General features: G+C 40.8%; 1 protein-coding gene across 6 annotated transcripts in view; it reads right to left on the bottom strand.

Annotated features, from left to right (window-relative positions):
* FARS2 (phenylalanyl-tRNA synthetase 2, mitochondrial) overlaps nucleotides 1–19943 on the bottom strand; it is a 512246-nt gene that overhangs the window by 224691 nt on the left and 267612 nt on the right. For all 6 annotated transcript variants that reach the window (XM_064362954.1, XM_064362953.1, XM_064362955.1 and 3 more), the window contains one exon: nucleotides 605–765. In XM_064362954.1, coding sequence (XP_064219024.1) covers nucleotides 605–765 — 161 coding nt within the window. The remainder of the gene's footprint in view (nucleotides 1–604; nucleotides 766–19943) is intronic.

The raw sequence follows: 19943 nt of genomic DNA, 5'->3' as shown, positions 1-19943 counted from the left end.
CAAATTCTTGACCTCAGGTGATCCACTTGCCTTGGCCCCCCAAAGTGCTGGGATTACAGACGTGAGCCGCCGTGCCTGGCCAGGAATTTCTTTACAAATTCACATTGTTTAAAATTCATGCAGCCATAGAAAAGAATGAGTTCATGTCCTTTGCAGGGACATAGATGAAGCTGGAAACCATCATTCTCAGCAAACTGACACAGAAACAGAAAACCAAACACCCAAACTAACACAGAAACAGAAAACCAAACACCACGTGTTCTCACTTATAAGTGGGAGCTGAACAATGAGAACACATGGACACAGGGAGGGTAACCTCAAATACTGGAGTCTATTGGGGGATGGGGCACAAGGGGAGGGAGAGCATTTGAACAATATCTAATGCATGTGGGTCTTAAAACTTAGATAATGGGCTGACAGGTGCAGCAAACCACCACGGCGCATGTATACTTATGTAACAAACCTGCACATTCTGCACATGTATCCCAGAACTTAAAGCAAAATAAAAAATAAATAAAATTCAATGGCTTTCAAGTACATGATCCTGTCAATCCTTGACAGCCATTATTATTATTATTTATTCAGTTCTTGCAAGCCATCTTACCTGAAACTTCACCTTCTGATTAATGTTAGCTACACGGAACTGCTTCAGGAAACGCTCGTCCTCACTCCAGAAGAGACGGATATCAGGGATGTCGTAGAGAATCATGGCTAGCCTTTCTAATCCTAGGCCAAAAGCCCAGCCGATTCGGTCTTGAGCACCAGCTATTAGGAAAACAACAACAACAACAAAAAAAAAAAAACAGTTGTTTTTAAAAAGCCTTGAGACTAAACAGGTACACACCACTCCCTGACAGTTATCAGTAACACTAATAACTGATAACTGGTGATTACAGTGGGCCAGGTACTGGGTGGCCGCTACAAAGACATCCGAGACGGTGCCCAATCTTCCATGTTTTTCCCTCTCCATATTCCTGCCATCTGAAGTCAGACTGTCTGAAGTACTCTCTTTCATTTCTGATTAAATTCTAGGCTTTCTTAAGCAGTGGTTCCTGAACTGAGTTATGATTTTTCTGTAATCTTTGTTTGCCCTGATTCAAACATTTAGCCCACTGTATACAGGTTACAGAGGAGAAAGAAAAGACAGTCTCTGTCCCTAAGTATCGTAGATAAACACTGCATGTTCTCACTTATAAGTGGTAGCTGAACAATGAGAACACATGGACAATGATACATGTAGATAATGAGATATATTCAAAACATGCCATACTGGCCGTAGCATGTTTAGAATGAACTCACATTCAGAAAGCATATATGTCAGGCCTTTAGGAACCTCAGCTTTATTAAAACACCATAATGCTTACTCTTAGCAAGAGCTACCTCAGCGTCGCAGAGAATACAAGGAAGCCAAGACGAAGGGCATATCTAGCATCACCTACTCCAAGGGTATAGTGTCCTGCTCAGACCGTGTCAACGCCATGAACTATAAGGGTTTACTTCGCAAACTGAGGCAGTGTAAAGGAGAAGATAGAAACTGCAGAATGAAGGCAGGCAAGGGAGCAATTCACACTGCTGGAAAGCTTATGAAATGAGCTCACGAAAGGAACATAATTCCACCTGGACGCTAACAGATAAGCAGGATCCGGGGGTAGCCTGAGATGGCCTCTGAGACTCCCATCCCGCACGCAAACGCCTTGTGTAAACTCTTCCCATTGAGTTGAGTGTGGGTGGGATCTAGGAACATGACAGGAATTTAAGACTGTAACTGGTTTACTTTATCTAACAATACTCCATCCTGGAGGACTGGAGAGAGATCCCCCACTCTTGGCTGTGAAGAGGCTATGTGGCTCAGCCCTTGAGAAATCCTAAAGGAGCTCAGAGAGGTACCAGTAGCCAGGGAGAAAATGGGAATTTCACTTCTACAGTTAGACGGAACAAATTCTCCCAGCAGCCGGAGTGAGCCGATGAGAGGACTGCAGCTTCAGAGGAGAACACAGCCCTGCCTCTGCCTTGATTTCAACCTGGTAAGATACTAAGCAGTGGACCCTACCAATCCATAACCAGACTCCTCATGCAGGGACATTGTGATATAATGTATTTGTGCTATTTTAGGCCACTAAGTTTAAAGTAATTTGTTACCAAAAAAAAAAAAAGGCAAACAAACAAAAATAACTAATCCAGATTCAAAATGTAAGGAAAGGTGATAGGAAATTCCAGACTGAAGGAGTTTCTTTAATAGCAAAGGGAAGGGACGCAGCTCGGGAAGGCTAAGGAGTGGATTCCTTGCATTTAATGTTTTCCTAAAACATAAAAAAGTTGGCTTGGCATGGTGGCTCATGCCTGTAATCCCAGCACTTTGGGAGGTCAGGAGTTTGAGACCAGCCTGACCAACAGTGAAACCTTGTCTTTACTAAAAATATAAAAATTAGCTGGGCATGGTGGTGCATGCCAGTAATCCTAGCTACTCAGGAGGTTGAGGCAAGAGAATTGCTTGAACCTGGGAGGTGGAGGTTGCAGTGAGCTGAAATTGAGCCACTGCACTCTAGCCTGGGCCACAGAGCAAGACTGCATCTCAAAAAAAAAGAAAAGAAAAGAAAAGAAAAAACCTTACAATTGTTTGACAAATCCCCATTTGCTCTAGTTGTACCTGAACATTCATGGAGCCTCACGATTAGATGTGCAAAGTCCAGGAGGGAAAAGGCTTCATTGCAAGTGAAACACCAGCACCTGTGGTTATCACTTGGCATCGAGGCAATCATCAAGACAAATGGGAACACAGGCTATAAGCTACAGATAGATTGAGATGCACTGGCCATTAGCAAAGAACTTTGTAAAAATTCCCAACATATCACAGGCTGATAATTTTGTCACATATAAAATTATGCACATGACATTCCACTCAACAACAACACAATTGACATTCTTTTCAAGTGCACATCAATATTTCACCACAGAACATACTCTGGAACACAAAATAAATTCCAAATATTTAAAAGGATTGAAATTGTACAAAAAATGTTCTATGTCCAAAATGCAAATAAATCAGAAATCAACAGTAGAAAAATATCTGAAAAATCTCCCAAATATTGGGAAATTAAACAACATACTTATAAGTAATACGTGAGCCAAAGAAGTCATCAGAGGAAAATTAGAAAATATATTTAAATGAATAAAAAGTTAATATATGACACATTAAAACTGGAACTCATAAACTATCGGGTGAGAATGACAAAGCCATTTTGGTAGTTTCAAAAACAGTTTGGTAGTTTTTTACAATAAACCAATATTTCTCAACTGGGGGCAATTTTAGCTACCAGGGGACATTCAGCAAGGTCTGAAGACATTTTTGGTGGTCAAAACTGAAAGTGGGGAGCATCCTGACATCTAGTGGGCGGAGGCCAAAGTTGTTACTAAAGATCCCATGATGTACAGAATGGTTTCTCACAACAAATAATTATCCAACGCAAAATATGAATGACAAAACCCTGAATTAAACAGATACTTAGCATAAGACACAGCAATTCCATTTCTAAGTATTCACTTAAATTTCTAAGTATTTACCAAAATATGAATGGAGAAACCTTGAATTAAACAGATACTTAGCATAAGACACAGCAATTCCATTTCTAAGTATTCACTTAAATTTCTAAGTATTTACCAAAATATGAATGGAGGAACCTTGAATTAAACAGATACTTAGCATAAGACACAGCAATTCCATTTCTAAGTGTTTAAAAAACGTGAGCTTTGAATGAAGAGACCTTCCAAACAGGCTTTGTGTGAGCAACATGGCTGCTTATTCACCTGGGTGCAGGTGGGCTAAGGCCAAAAAGGGCATTAGCAAAGGGCGGTGGGATTGGAGTTGGTTTTATAGGTTTGGGTAGTGTTTTGGGGGGTAGGGGGGTTGCAGAGTAAATTCAGTTACAGTAGTGGGGTTGGGTGAGAGGTATTTACATTATCATAAGAACAGTTAAGATGGCAGGGTTGGGTGAGGGGCTTGTCCGGGGAAGCTCCGCTGGGCGATCAGGGACAATGGCGAACCCAGGCAGTGGTTGGGAGACTTCAGCTGAGGCAGGCAGGACTTCAGACTTTCAGGCTCCAGGCTTGCATATGGAGACCTGACACTAAGTATTTACCTAAAATACGGAAACATATGTGCACTGGAAGTCCAACAAATCAATGCTCATAACAGCTTCCTTCAGAATGGCCCAACCCCAAAACAACCAAAATATACATCAACTAGTGAATGGAGAAACTGTGGTATATTCATATAGCAGAACTGCTGTCAGAGGCATCTGAACCACAGTGACTCCATCTTGAGTAGGGGCCAGGTAAAATGAGGGTGATACCTGCTGGGCTGTATTCCTAGGAGGTCAGGCATTCTGAGTCACAGAATGAGATAGGAGGCCAGCAGTGGTGGTATCACAAGATATAGGTCATAAAAACCCTGCTGAGAAAACAGGAAAGGGTAAAGCACCAGGCCAAAACCCACCAAATCCAAGATGGTGACAAAAGTGGCCTCTGGTCCTCTTCATTGCTCTTTATATGTTAATTTTAATGCATTAGCATGTTAAAAGACATTCCCACCAGCACAATGACAGTTTACAAATGCCCTGGCAATGTCTGCAAATTACCTTATATACTCTAAAAGAGAGAGGAACCCTCACTTCTGGGAATTGCCTGCTTCTCTCCTGGAAAACTCATGAATAATCCACCCCTTGTTTAGCATATAATCAAGAAATAATCATAAGTATACTCAGTGGAGTAGCCCATGCCACTGTTCTGTCTATGGAGTAGCCATTCTTTTGTTTCTTTACTTTCTTAATAAACTTGCTTTCACTTTACACTGTGGACTTGCCCCAAATTCTTTTTTACATGAAATTCAAAAATACTCTCTTGGGGTCTGGATCAGGACCTCTTTCTGGTAGCAGAATATTACATAGTAACAAAAATAAATTATACAGAACAAAATAACAGAATCTCAAAAGAATTATGTTTAACAAAAGGAGATTAGTCACTAAAGACTATCTACAATATGAATTTAATCCATATGACATTCTAGAAAAGGTGAAACTATAGAGATGGATAATAGATGGGTAGGACATGAGAGAACATTTTCTCTATCTTGATTGTGGGGTGTTTACATGACTGTATATATCCTTCCAAACTCATCTAGCTATGTTTTAAAAGCATTAATTCTGTTGTGTATAATACTACCTCAACAAACTGGCATTTAAAACTTCCTACATTTGAATGACACGGCAGTACCAAGTCAAATTGCTGTAAGTTTCTAACTGCTTACTCTCAGCGTCTATGGTTATCTCCTTGTGAACTGGAAACTGAGAGTCTGTGGATGAGCACCATTCTGAGCACCACACTTTGAGGTGCACTAATTTGAATGACACAGAATACGCTTATATATATGTATATATGTATGTGTGTGTGTGTGTGTATATATATCCACAAAGTTAAGACGTTCCATAGCAAACTCTTACATATTCTAAGCACTGATCCATAGACCCCTAGGAATCTGCAGGCTGCAAGCTGAGAATCATGACTAGGAAACAAAATACAACCTCTAACAACAGCACCAAAGGCCCCTCCCACCCGCTGCTGGGCTAGCACCCCAGATTATCCACAGTTTGCTAAACATCACATGTCCTTGTCATAATACAGTTTATCTTCCTAACACTTGCCCCTCTCCTAAAGTAAGCTCTCATTGTCCTCTAAAGCTTCATGGAAGGATTCTGACTATGAGATTCTTCCTCTGACCCTGAAGCACTGAATTTACCTTTGTCTCCTCGTCACAAACATGCTGTACATATTTCTATCAGCAACTATCACATCTATAAGTCTCTCTCCCCATCTAAACCTGAGAGATCTGAGAAAACAGTCCCTACACAATGTCATACACAGTACTAACTCCTGCATAAATGATTTTTAGACATGTATCTACGCTAATGAGAAGAACATGCACTTCCCATGTAGTGGATTGAGTCATTCTCACAGCACAAAGCTGAAGATCCAACAGTGAGAATGACGGATGTCTCAGAGAAAAACAAAAAGAGCTGCAGTCCTGAAAAGCACAGTTTAGACAATGCTCACAATTAAGGGTTGGGAAGACAAAGGCGTAGGGAAGAAGAAGAAAAGCACTAAATGCTTCGTTCGTTGCTTGCTAACACTGAATACCATTTTTACAGATGGGAAATGTAAGCAATCATAAAACGCTCAGAAGTAACAGCATTGAAGGGAATGAATACCTTCTAAAAGGTGAATCTGCATTCTATGATGTCTGTCAAAATAGAAATATCAGAAACAATAAGAAATAAAGGTATGAATCCAACATTGATTTATCATAAAGTTATGGAAAAACAGATAAATCTCCCATTTACTATCTTCCTCTGAGCTGAGCCAGGGAGCTGCCGAGCACGGCAGTCCTGAAGAGGCCAGACCCATGCATGGGGTATAGGTGAGAAACGTGGCTCAGGAAAAGGGTGAACCAGCTTCATATAAAAGGGAGCCCCATGCTTGCCACTATGATGGCAGTCAAGGCTCTACTGAGTCAAGGAGGACTTGCTTTACCATCCTGATGTGGCCCGGCTTCTGAATGGAGCAGAGTAAGAGTGAGCAGAGGGAGCACCACCAGCTGGAAATCACATCTGCAGAACATAGCGAAGGGAGGCTGCGCTGTCCTGCGTGAGGAGGTAAGCTGCAAACTAGGAGAAAGTCTGATGATGAGAGTTCATTTCGCATTCGAAATGGCCACAATAGATAGTGGGTCCTGCCATTCAGTTGTTGCCACACAGAGTGGCTTAAATCAATGAGTCTTAAAATTAAAGTCATTACTCAGATTGGCCAATATCCAAGAATTCCACTGAAAAGATAAAAATAGTTACTTTCATCAATACAACTTCTAATTAATTTTCTTAGAAGGCTCACTGGAAAGCTACACTGCTAAAAGTTAGATGTTCTAGAGCTGGTTTATTAGAAATGTTCACTGGCCTAAGTGGATGATTGGCAGGACTACACTAACAGGTTGATGGGGGAAAAGAAGGTTGATGGTTGTGCTAGGGATATGCATGACTCTGGAGCCTCAGTCCCGTGTGGCTGTCAGTAGGGACAAATGGACACCCTCTTCCGGCTCTACCTGAGAAGACCCAATGCTAAGGTGAGTGAGGGGGTCATTCCAGCAGGCACCTAAAATCCCACCACCTGTGTGTCAAAGCTTATGGACCAGACCTTCATCGGGAACAGAGAGCAACTGGACTCCAGCTGCCTACCACTGCCTACAACCTTTCATTCTCATAATCATCCTGATAGAAAGTTTGCCTGTGACAATCAATTTTCATGGAGAGTTGCAAGAAAGGACAGGGTGTTCATTTGCTGAGCTGTGTCAAATTTTACCTTTAAAACATTTTGTTTCTTCTGAATCGCACCCTTGCATTGTGTCACTGGCCTTAGACAACCCTGGAGACTCCTGTGAAGGACGTGACCACTCCATCACATAATCTTTGTAGAAGGCTTCAAGGAAATAAATTGATCTTAGATTTAATAAAATGCCTTTGGATCTTGGGAACAGAAAAGACTTCTTTCTCCTGAATAACTAGATTGTTTTTAATTTTAAGGATGCCATGTGCTACATAATTGGTCAAAATTCATTTTCTAGTTTGGCCCCATAGGAGCTTAGAGGCAAACTTGCAGGTCACCTCTACAACTGCGCAAGTGTTCAGGGTACATTTCACTTTGTGACTCTTGCCCCAGTTTTATTTTCTTATCCGCATTTCCTCTTTGCCCTGATTATCTCAACTATTTATTTTATCCTTGGGTATGTACTTTTATAAGGCACTTCAAATTCTTTATGGAAGAAAGTGAGCCATAAATATATAGACACTTAAAGGTATTGTCAGCCAAGGTAGGTATAATTTTCAGGTTTTTGGCACTCCTCAGCTGTAATTTGTTGCCAAGTACTCAGGCCTGACAGGGTTTTAAGGCAGGTTTTTTTTTTCCCTCATTCCAAAACTAGAGAGTTCCAGTAAACCAGAATCACCAGAGTGTAAAATTCACTGTGGAGAAACATTCCCAATTAGACAGAATATGCAGGATTGGAAGCAGTTAGACATTTCAAGTAATGTAAGTCTGTACAGCACTGAGCATCCTATGCAGGAAAACTTTTTGTATTTATTATTGTTGAAAATCTTCCTAAGAGGGTGAGCCTACATACAGAAGCAAAAGAATGTAAGAGAAGAATCCAGAGATGGGGAAGTTTAAAAAAAAGGAGAGGGCCGGGTACGGTGGCTCATGCCTGTAATCCCCGCACTTTGGGAGGATAAGCAGGTGGATCACAAGGTCAGGAGTTTGAGACCAGCCTGGCCAACATGGTGGAATCTCATCTCTACTAAAAATATAAAAATTAGCTGGGCGTGGTGGCACATGCCTGTAGTACCAGCTACTAGGGAGGCTGAGGCAGAAGAATTGCTTGAACCCAGGAGGTGAAGGTTGCAGTGAGCCGAGATTGCAGCACTGCACTCCAACCTGGGTGACAGAGTGAGACTCTGTCTCAAAAAAAAAAAAAAAAAAAGTAGAGGAGAAAGTGGAAGAGGAGGTGAATGGCAATAGAAAAGACAGTGAGAAGTTATCAGTGTGAAAAGAGAGAAAGAAAATTTATCTTAAAACTTAAAATATTCTAATCCCACAGGGCGACCCTTCTAAGCAGCAGCTGGCTTTACAGGTTCTGCCTCTGCAGCTGCAGAGAGGGAAGCATTTGCAAAGGAGAGCCCAAATCACAGAGGTTCTGCAGGCGGCCTCTTGTCTGCATCTCTAACGCGAGAGGAGGCCTGGACATCTCCAACAGGAGCACAGCTCTGTGTAGGGACTGGGGTGGGGAAGGAGCAAAGACACCGCAGAAAGACTAATAATAAATGTCATTGCTCAGTGCCATCCCATCGAAGGCACAGGACATCGGTGCTGTCTGTGGAAGGCACTGGGGACGGGGTAGGGATACTTCTCAAACCTCCACCCCAATGTCCTTTGTCTTGTTCAGCATCATGCAGGGAAAGTATACTTCAACAACTGGAGAAAGGGCTGAGAATGGCCAGGTGTGGAATATGAAACTGGGGTCTATATGCAAGCAGCAGTGTACTTGAGTTGTACCAAGGCAAGTGCAGCCTCTGTGCCTTCAGCTCAGGGTGTGTGATGATCTTGAGCCGCAGAAAAAAGGGTACCTTTATACCATTATACCTTCATCAGTCAATGCTAGAAGGTGAGTAGTTTCGGGGGGAAAATTAAGTTTCAAACAGTATCTTACATTTACATGATTCTCTCTCAACTTCCAACAAAATTAGCTTTTCAGATTAATCCTTTCTGAAGATTTATAACAAGTTGGAAGGCAAGTGGTGTTTACATGAAGTCAGATGTAACTTCCGGTGCCTATTCAAAGAAGCTACTACTGTGAGAAGCCCTTTCTCATTCTCTCCTGAGAAACCTGGAAAGACATGTATTCTTTTATCTATAATTCTTATCAATGACCTATTGAACCTTTTGGAGACTAAGTAAAATCCTTACTTCCGAAAACAATTTACACCATGCTACATGGTCACCAGGCTACACTGGTCAGGTCCAAACATGTCAATCTTTCAAAGATGATATATGACATTTAATTTGGTTTTCATTGTACTTGATGCTATGAATGGGAATATAAAGGGATTAGAGTTGCAGCATATTAATATTCTGCATTCTTGACCTTATATGGGTCTGCCTTTTTATCCTCACCATACTAATAAGTGGCAGAGTTTATTTTTGACTTATTTATGAAAAAGGAAGGACATTCCAGGCAGAGACTCCTATTATTTCAGAAGTTCTAACATGAGAATTAAGAAATAGAAATTAAAACTAAAGATAATAGAGGTTTAAAGTGATAGTTTCAGAGGGGCTCACTACAAGAAAGCCACATACTAATATCCCTTATAAACACAGATGTAAACTCCTCAACAAGTTACTGGCAAACCAAATTTAGCAGCATATGAAAAGGATCGTACACCATGATCAAATGGATTTATCCCAGGAATGCAAGCAAGAACGGTTCAAAACATAAAAATCAATCAATGTAATAAACCATAATAACAGAATAAAGGAAATAAAACTCACACAACCATCTCAATTGATACAGTGAATGCATCTGACAAAATCCAACACCCTTTCACGATAAAAATATTCAGTAAACCAGGGAAACAAGGCAATGCCCTCAACAAAATAAAGACTATGTATGAAAAACCCATAGGCAACATCATACTCAGTGGAGAAAGGTGAAAGCTTTTCACTCATTCCACTTAGATAAATTTCACTTAGATCGGGAACAAGACAAAGATGCTCACAGTCACCACTACTAGTCAAGTAGTACTAAAAGTTTTAACCAGAGAAATTAGGCAAGAAAAAGAAGAGTATGAGGGCAGCATCTTCGCTGGTTTTCGTCACTGATAATCTCGAGTGGCTGGAACACTGTCATACAACAGGTGCTCAGTAAATATTTGCAAAGAAATGACAGAATGGTATGGTAAGAAAGATTTCAAGATTTTTCCACTTTTTAGTTTACTGACAATTTGAATGGATAATATTATGAAGAATTTCATACTATAAGTTTCCAATACAAGTGATGACTTTAATTTTATGTCTCTGAGAGATTGTATCTATCATTTTATAAAGTGATATTTAACAGTAGAAGATATCAGAGATGCCATTTCTGAAAAGACATCCCAGAAAGGACAGAATTGGAACAAACAAAGTAACGATAGAAAAAAAAATAATATTCTACTCACTGACCCCTGCCTTCATCACCATTCACTGAGCTCTGCTGTACACAGGGCGCCAGCAGGCACAGGGTTGCAAGTCCCCTGAGGCCCAGGATCTTATTGCCACTTCTGCTTCACCATTCTGTCTATTTTATTTTCTTCCCCAATGACTGAGCTCTGGAAATGCAAACAGTCCCTGCATCCTCAGGTTTCTCCTCATAGACTGTTTTGTTACAAAGCCAAGAAACAAGTGAAATGCTTAAACAAATACACATTGGAAAAAAAGGTTTTGTATTATTTTAAATATATATTTTCCTTCCATGTCAAAAGGGTTGACTTCTAGGAATTCTTCAACTTAATGAACTCACGTGTTTCCCAAATAAATGCTACAAGGAACACTAAAACAACACAGCAATTAACATTCATATTTTATAGAACTTCACCCATGACAAAGAACTTCACCTATATTATCTTGAGTTTCATCCTCACACTGCTCCTATGAGAAATGTCAAACTGCTGACAGCTATGTTGAAAAGATAAACACCATTTAAGCAAGATCATGTAGACACTGGGACCTGAATCTATCTTTTGACTTTAAGTCTACACCCAGTGAATGTTTCCCTAGATTCACACTAAAGCATTGACTAAGAAGGGCTATGTTCAAGGTATTTCAAAACATCAGAAAGTGCTACTGATCTCTGTGCACTCTCTATGTTGTCACTGCTGATTTCCTGGTTGACCATGATTATTCAATAAAGCCAGTAAAATGGTTTGTGTAAGTGGGTGCTCACATATACCAGCAGATTTCTCTTCTGAATGTTGGGTTTTATCACTCCAAAACGCCTTTCACACTGGATTTGACTGTAATATACACACAGACCTACTGAGCGAACTGACGGGGCTAGTATTTAGCAGTGGCACTGAACAAAGGCTTCCACATCCCTTGATTGTTAGCTACAGTGATGGACACACAGGAATAAAAGCACTGTTGTAACCCGGCGAGACACTGCACATCTGGAGGCAGGCCCAGAAAGACCAGCACAGCTAGTAAATTCTGATTTCTTCTCTTCCAACCGTGGATGTAGTCCTTCACCCCTGCTTTCCAGTCACAATACTTGAAGGGCTTCCTCAGAGACTCGCCACCGGATGACTGACTTTCCAAGCTGTGCCCAAAGATCGATCTCCTGCCTGAAAAATTTCTCCAGTTGTATATATCCTTGGCCCCAAACACTCTGTCAAAAAGTGCTTCACCTAATCCAAAGGCAGACCTCTCTTTTAAAAGACAGCTTTCCATGGCATGGAACAGATCGTGGATGAGAGTCTCTGGGTCTTAAAAGCAGTGTTCTTTAATACGGTCTGAGCTGGATAGCACTCTAATCAACTTACTGTGAAAAACTTTCACACCCATCTGAAAAAACTCACTTTAGACCATCCCCTTTCCTTCCTGAGTCCTAGATTTTGGTTCTCTGGAGTTTAACAAAGAAAACTGCAGTGTCTGAAGCACATATTAATGAGCAGTGCATCAAGCAATTCCCAGTGGTCCTGCACAGTGAGAATCCTCCTGACATGGAATGTGTAGAAAGTGTTGGTCCCACCAGGACCTGCAATCCCAGCACTTTGGGAGGCCGAGGCAGGTGGATCATGAGGTCAGAAGTTCAAGACCAGCATGGCCAAGATGTTGAAACCCCGTCTCTACCAAAAATACAAAACTTAGCTGGGCGTGGTGGCAGGCACCCGTAATTCCAGCTACTCGGGAGGCTGGGGCAAGAGAATCACTTGAACTAGGGGGACAGAGGTTGCAGTGAGCCGCCATCACACCACTGCACTCCAGCCTGGGTGACAGAGTGAGACTCCATCTCAAAAAAAAAAAGAAAGTGTTGGTCTCTCTTTCCCTGCAGTTTGAACAGTGATACACTACACCCCAACCATTTTCCAGTGACTGCTCAAGGGGAGAATGTGGCCAATGAGATCTGAGTGATATAAAACATAAGATATAAGTGAAAATCTGCTAGGATGTTCACAGGCAAGAGTTTCTTTTCAGATAATAGGCCCTTCTGAATGACTTCCTTCTTTCTTCCCACATTAGATGCTATCACTCAAGAATATACTGCCTTGAGTTGCAGTAGCCAACATGTGACCAGGAGCAAAAAGCTGGAGGTCAGTAGCCCTGTATTTATATGGACATTTATCAATATTTATAATCTATGTATAAATTACATGTTTATATAATTATATATGTATTCATTATATAGTTACATATAGATTATAAATATATATCTACCGATATATTTATATAAGTATAAATATATATCTGTTGATATATTTGTAAATATATCTCAATTTATATATTAATATATTTACATCAATATTGATAGAATTATTGAAAAATATATATATATTTGATAGTAATACAAATATATATTGATATATAGTTATTGTTACGTATATTTTATAAGTATGTCAATAAATGTATTTTTTATATAATAATTTATCAAGCCATCTGAGAGCAGGTTGCATACATCATTCTCCTTTACCACTGAATACTTCTGTGTATACCTCCCAAGAACAAAGACAGTCTCTTATACACATTCATAGTACAGTTATCAAATTCACGATAATTCACATGGATGCAATAACCCCACCTTATCTGCAATCCATATTCAAAGTTTGCCAATTTTGCCAATCATGTCCTTGTAGCACTTTTTCCCTCCCATTCAAGATCTAGTCGAGGATCACATATTGTACTCACCTATCATGTCTCTTTAGTCTTTATTAGTCTTGGACCGTTCCCTAGCTTTCCTTTGTCAGGTTGTTTTATAGAAATGTTCCTCAAGTTGGCTGGGCGCAGTGGCTCACACCTGTAATCCCAGCACTTTGAGAGGCCGAGGCGGGTGGATCACAAGGTCAAGAGGTCGAGACGATCCTGGCCAACAAAGTGAAACCCCGTCTCTACTAAAATACAAAAATTAGCTGGGTATGGTGGCATGCGCCTGTAGTCCCAGCTACTCAGGAGGCTGAGGCAGGAGAATTGCTTGAACCTGGGAGGCAGAGGTTGCAGTGAGCTGAGATCGCACCACTGCACTCCAGCCTGGCACCCGGCAACAGAATGAGACGGTCTCAAAGAAAAAAAAAAAAGTTCCTCAATTTGAGGTTGCCTAATATTTCTTCATGATTGGATTCAGGTTCTGGACCCCAGCTGGAACACTACTTTCAACTTAATGTGGGTTCTTCATATATCAATTTTTATAATGTGAGTCATATCCATAAGAGGAGTTTGAGGAAACACTGTTGAAACATTGTACAGAGTTGTGAGTGTTGGGAAATGTTTTCATTTACTTCAAATGTATTATTAAATTCCTTATTAACAAGAGTTATCAAAACTAGGCCACAAGCAGAAAGTTAACTAGAGTTTAGTGAGTTCACTACAGTAAAAATAAGACTTTGGGGAAGAATGAGCGGAAAGGAAAGGAAACTGAGTAAATCCTCTGAGCCAAAATTATGGAGACACTGTGACTCTAGGAGATATGCCATTGGATAGCAGGGTCTGACAAATATCATAAGGCTTTATTGTTCTGATTCCACTCACAAAATAGATTTATAGGGTCATTTCCAGTTTGGGAGAGGCACTGGCCCAGCACATTACTCACTGGTGAGAATAAAACCCGAGAGTTGACAGAAGGAAAAATACAGTGGCTATCGCACTTGAATAACACACACACACACACACACACACACACACACACACATATAATGCTGTACATATTAAGAAGAGTGCCTGATTCCACCCTGAGTGTGGAGAATATGAAAACCCACTGATAAACCTTTTAAACACTTTCACCCCCATTACTGAAATTTTTGAAGTATTATGTTAGATACACTTATCTGTTTCTTTCTGTTAAGAAACCAGGCATAATAGTGGCTTTCATAGCTCCACTAGAAAAATTGCTTTCCAAAATAAAAGTTAATAGTGCTCTATTTCTTGTCACACTATTATAATTTTTTAACCAGGAAAGGAACTTAATTTAGAGTAAGTGATGCCACTGTCACTTAAATATATGAATGATAAAAGGGATGTCAGCTGCTCTAATTCCATAATTCCCAAGTAATGACAATTAATGAAATACTCTTTACTAGAGGGAGTTGTTTTAAGCAGTAGATAAAGGAGTCATTGAGCCTTTTAAGATTTATTCTCATAACCAAATTGCATCTCTCTTCATCATTATCCAAAATATAATTAAAAGATGACATTAAAAAGCAAACTAGAAAATCAAACTGCATCCCACTCCCAAAGGAAAAGCAAGTGAGAGACAACTCTTTCCTTCCACTTGAGCACTGAGAGGAATTTGGGAGAAGTTTCCATCTCTAACTTCTAACTTTTGTGCTTCAGCTGTCACCCTGGAGCATCAGTCTCACTTATCAATACAGGAAATGCTGGATAATATTATCACTGAATCTTATTGGATAAATACTAATTGAGTGGTTTCACTGCTGCAGAAATATTCTTCAACCTTTCCAAAAAGCAAACAAATCAATAGGGTTGCCTTGTAAAGACTTCTGTTTTCTCCCTCAGTTTGCTCCAGTAGCGTAAAATTTATTGAGTTACACATTTGTGGTCTTCCTGTTAGAGCATCTATTCGACCAGCTACCTACACCAGGAGAAAAGGCATCCTTTAATATTTGCCCCAACACAAAATTCAGTGGCCTCTATAACTCCTTGGCTGTAGTCAAGTTGATTATCAATACACAAAATTTCTCAGTGAAAGTTAAACCTCTTGATCCAATCTATTCTTAAATATCTTAAAGGCAAGTAACTAAAACCTAGGCAAGCTCTTTGAACTGCTTTTTCCTCCTTATTTTTAAATCTTAACCTAGTAGTTTCTGTTCCCCTCACTGATACTCACACTGCTTTATTTGTAAGACTTAACTCTAACACAGTGTTTGCTCCTGGAGGGCACATCCCTTATGAAGCCACAGTAATCAGAGGTTGATTAGAGGCTTGTGGTCAATGCCACTCTGGAATTCTCCAGGGCCTGAGCCTCTCAGTTGTATGCAACTACTTACAATAAAACCTGAAAATGCATGGATCGTGTCCCAACACAGTCCTGAAGGGACACTGTTCATTCACTGTGTTATGAAATATGTAACAGCCGGCAATGTTACAAAATGCCAGCTACTGAGTTCCCACAGCAGGGAAGCCGGGGATGGAATAAAAATCTAACCATAACAATAAGTCACTAATAATATTAAAAACAAACCAAACGGATTTTTTTCCATCAATGTAGAAAATAAGAGTTTTCTTGTGGGGGCTCTGCTTGCTGGGAAGAATGCAGAAGCCAAGCAGACATGAGTTTCCTGAGAAGCGGAGGCTGTACATGCAGCCATTGCTTTTCCAGGAATTCCAGAGGAAAGCCAATGCCCAAGGGAAGAAGGACCACCAGCCCTTCTGCATTCTACAAAGGCCTACTTATTAGCCATTTCCTGCTCAGAGTTTCCCCAAGAAGCAATGCCTGCTCTTTAGTAGAAAGTAGAGCACAGTGGTCTCAGGCCAGTGGCAAAAAGCTACCGTACAGTCACCAGGGTTTGCTTTCCTTCTCAGAGGACAACTGGGCTCTAGGTAAGCTGCAGTCTCTTCCTGTCCTACAGGCATAGCTATACAGTTAGCTTAATCACACTATTCACCTATCGGAAGAGTAGACAGGTTAAAAACCCAGACCCTGAAGCCAGACTAATCCCGGCTGCACCATTTACTAGCTGGTGATTTGGACGAGTTATTGAATCTCTCTCTGATTCAACTTCACCATTTGTAAAATAAGGATAATTGGCAGTACTTACCTCCTAGAGCTACTTACTGTAAGGCCTAAATCAGTTATTACAGAGAAAGGGCTCAGAAGAAGGTCTGGTGCAAAGGAAGGATTATAGAGGTACTGGTCAGTATTATCATTATACAGTTCTGTGTAGATACAAACATATAAAGTAGCAATGAACATCCTCTGCTTTTAACTTGGGATTTGTCACTGAATCTTCACTGTGAACAAACTGTTCATATCCTATACTAATACGTCTTCTCTAAATCTTCTCATGTTCACACAGTAGCTTTTATTCTGCTTGAGGGATTCTAGGATTCCCCGTAGCTTCCTCTGCCCATGAAACCAAGGGCCTCTTCACGACCAGCTCACTCTGTAGTCAGGCACTCAGTGCCCTCGCAATTCCTCTTTCCCACATATGCCCTTTATCCTTGAAATCCAGCACACATCCTCTTCCAAGTTCCCTCTCTCATATGGGTCTCACTGCGTGTCTTATGGAATGCTCACTTTAATGTTTCCTTCCCATAGTTATCAATGTTATCTCAAAAGATGTGAATATGAGTAGAATGTTAAGTGGTACATTATCTATTGTCAGTAGAGGTTCCAAAGGCTAAAAAGAATAGATTCTGTGAAACAGTGAGGCCAGTCTTTTCATCACTCCCCTTTATGCTGTATTGGTAAAAATTAAGAATTCATCATCTTATTGGAAAAATGACCCCTTTGAAGAATTATCATTAGCTAACTCCCTTTCCGTCACTCCTAGGGAAAAGAGACAGTGGCTCTCCTATCAAAGAAGTAGGGGGATTTGGGAAGCCACAAGGAGAACTTGGCATATGTCTCCCTGGATTCGAGGGACCTAGAGACTGACCATGATCCATACCTGACAACCCTAAAGGGTAAAGATTATAGTTGTGCGGCTGGAAAACACACACATAGAGAAAATGTGCTAGGTAACAGTAGAAGAATTGTGAGTTTGCTGTAGCCTACATTGGCACCCGAGCACACAGCAGCAGCCTGTGAGCCTCCAAGAAAAGCGCCCTATGCACGATGTCGGATGCAGTGGCTGAGCCGACCGCAGCAGAAAGAGCCCACAGGTGTACCATTGAATATAGAGACCCTGAGTGGGGACCCAACCACAAGCCAGATGTGATATCACCCATGCCTGGGCCTCTAATCAAAAGTCACTAGTGGGGACTCTCCAAGAAATCCACCAAAGCACTCCCATGAGGAAAAAGAAAGTTAGCATCTGTATACTGGTCACACCTAAAAGTCACCCATGCTGGCGGATTCCAGCTCTACCAGTCAAAGAAGCCCTTTGTTGTCCTTGCCCTACTTCTCTCCTCCCCACCTGACCCTTTCTTCCCCTTGCTCCCAGCTCCACCACCACCACACCTGGAGCTTCTACACCTGTGCAGGTCTTCTGAGCTGAGGGAGGGAAAGAAGCTTTAAATTAGATGGAAGATGGAAGCCTTGCCATTAGACTAGACCGGACATGAAAATGACCAAGAAAGTTATAAGATCCCTTGAAATTTCACTCTGAATTTGAAAGACTGAAGCAGAACTCCATGAAGGCAAGTGATGTGAAAAATAAAACTATTCTAGAAGTTTACTTCCACTGAGTCCAGCTCATTGAATGCAATGGTTATCAATGTTTTCCGTCAGCATTCCTTCTCCCCTCCCTTATCCCAAATGGCTGCACTTAGTTCTCTTTTCCTTTCTGTTTTGTTCTATACCATACCTGGCCTTGTCTCCTTATGCCTCTAGCTAACAAAGAAACACCTGAAATATTTAAATACTTTATTCCCAACTCAAATTAGAATAGCACATTATGTTAAAAAAGAGTAGAAATGATGAAGAAAGAAAAAGGAAATAGCTAAATGTCGGATAAATAGGTCCAATTTCTCTATTCTTATTCCTTTCTTTCCAATGTTAAATCTTGCCAAAAAATGTAACCATTTAGTCAAGAAAATGGCGCACTCTTCCCAAGCAAATCCAATGCATCTTTCAGCCATGGCTGTGGAATATAAGAAAGAAAACAGATGGAGGAGGAACTTAAAAGGACATTGGAATAGCGATGGATAAAAATAAGATATTGGTTGGCAAAACCAAAAAAACATACTTCCGCTGGTCTGAGCACACAAAACTTCTATAACAAAATGTGTTAATGAGACAAACCAAATTGGTATAGTTTATCCGTGGAACAATGATGCAGACTGTCCCTTTCATCAACAAACTTTGTCAAGTCACACCTGGGCCAGTAAGGATGATCTACATAGAGAAGATGCTGTAGGAAAACCCACATTCTCTTCTCCTGGGTCACACAGGAAGCTATATGTCCTAACCCCCTTGCAGACAGACTGTGGCCACATGACCTTGCTCTTGCAGTGGCATCTAAGCAGGCAGACAGATTATGAGCCCCATCAAGGTCTGGGCTTGGGAGACCCTCCAGCTCTCTCTTCCCTCGCTATGAAGACCTTGGTGGCCATGTGCTCCAGATCTGATGACTGTGCATGGTGGACGCCATACTGGTCTCTCTCTGACTGAGAAATAAAGTGTCAATGAATTAAGCCACTTAAATTTCAAGGAGCTTATCTGTTAGCACAGCAGCAGCCTAGACTATCCTGACTATTAATCAGCCCTAACATTCTGTTACACAAGATAAATCTGGAGTCACCGAAGAGTTATGTAACCTCCGAATGGTACCAAACTCTTAAGGTCAATGGCATTTTATCCTTGTCCTTTAAAAATAATTTTGCTCACTAATTACGTACTTTTCACTTAAGCTCTAGAGGAGGAGATTTGTACAGACTCAACCACTTATAAACAGTTACTAAGAAGATAATATTCCTTAACAGTGCAAAGGTTCGATAAACAAGACTTTGGCTAAAATATGAGAAAAGAAAATCCTTGAGTGCCTAAGGACCTACACACTGAAACGGGTTACACAGGGAGCCTGTATAGCCGTGAGTTCTGCAGGTCCCTATGATTAAGACTGACAATCATATATAGTCTTGCCTGTATCCAAATTTTAGTTGGTTCCTTGCCTAGCTTGAGCCTCAGGGTCTTGGTCAGAAGAGCTTTTCCAGCTGTATGATTCTTTGTTCAAGCAATGGCTTTCTATTACAGGAAGAAAACAGAGGTAACTCTGGTGTGCATTCATCTGACAGCTATTTGGTGAGTGCCATCTATGTATGCATCAACACTGCACCAGTGTGGGGACACAATAGGAAATAAAGAGTGCCTGCCTTTCCCGTCATACATTCATATTCAAGCAGCTTTAGGGGATACCCTCACCTTTTTTTTTCCTTGTAGAACAAGACCAATACCATATATTGAACACAGCTTCTGAATGTGA

This window comes from Aotus nancymaae, unplaced genomic scaffold, assembly GCF_030222135.1.
Source record: "Aotus nancymaae isolate 86718 unplaced genomic scaffold, 86718_ANA_hifiasm-v0.15.2.pri h1tg000051l, whole genome shotgun sequence".
Lineage (NCBI taxonomy): Eukaryota > Metazoa > Chordata > Mammalia > Primates > Aotidae > Aotus > Aotus nancymaae.
This window is presented reverse-complemented; position numbering and strand designations above follow the sequence as displayed.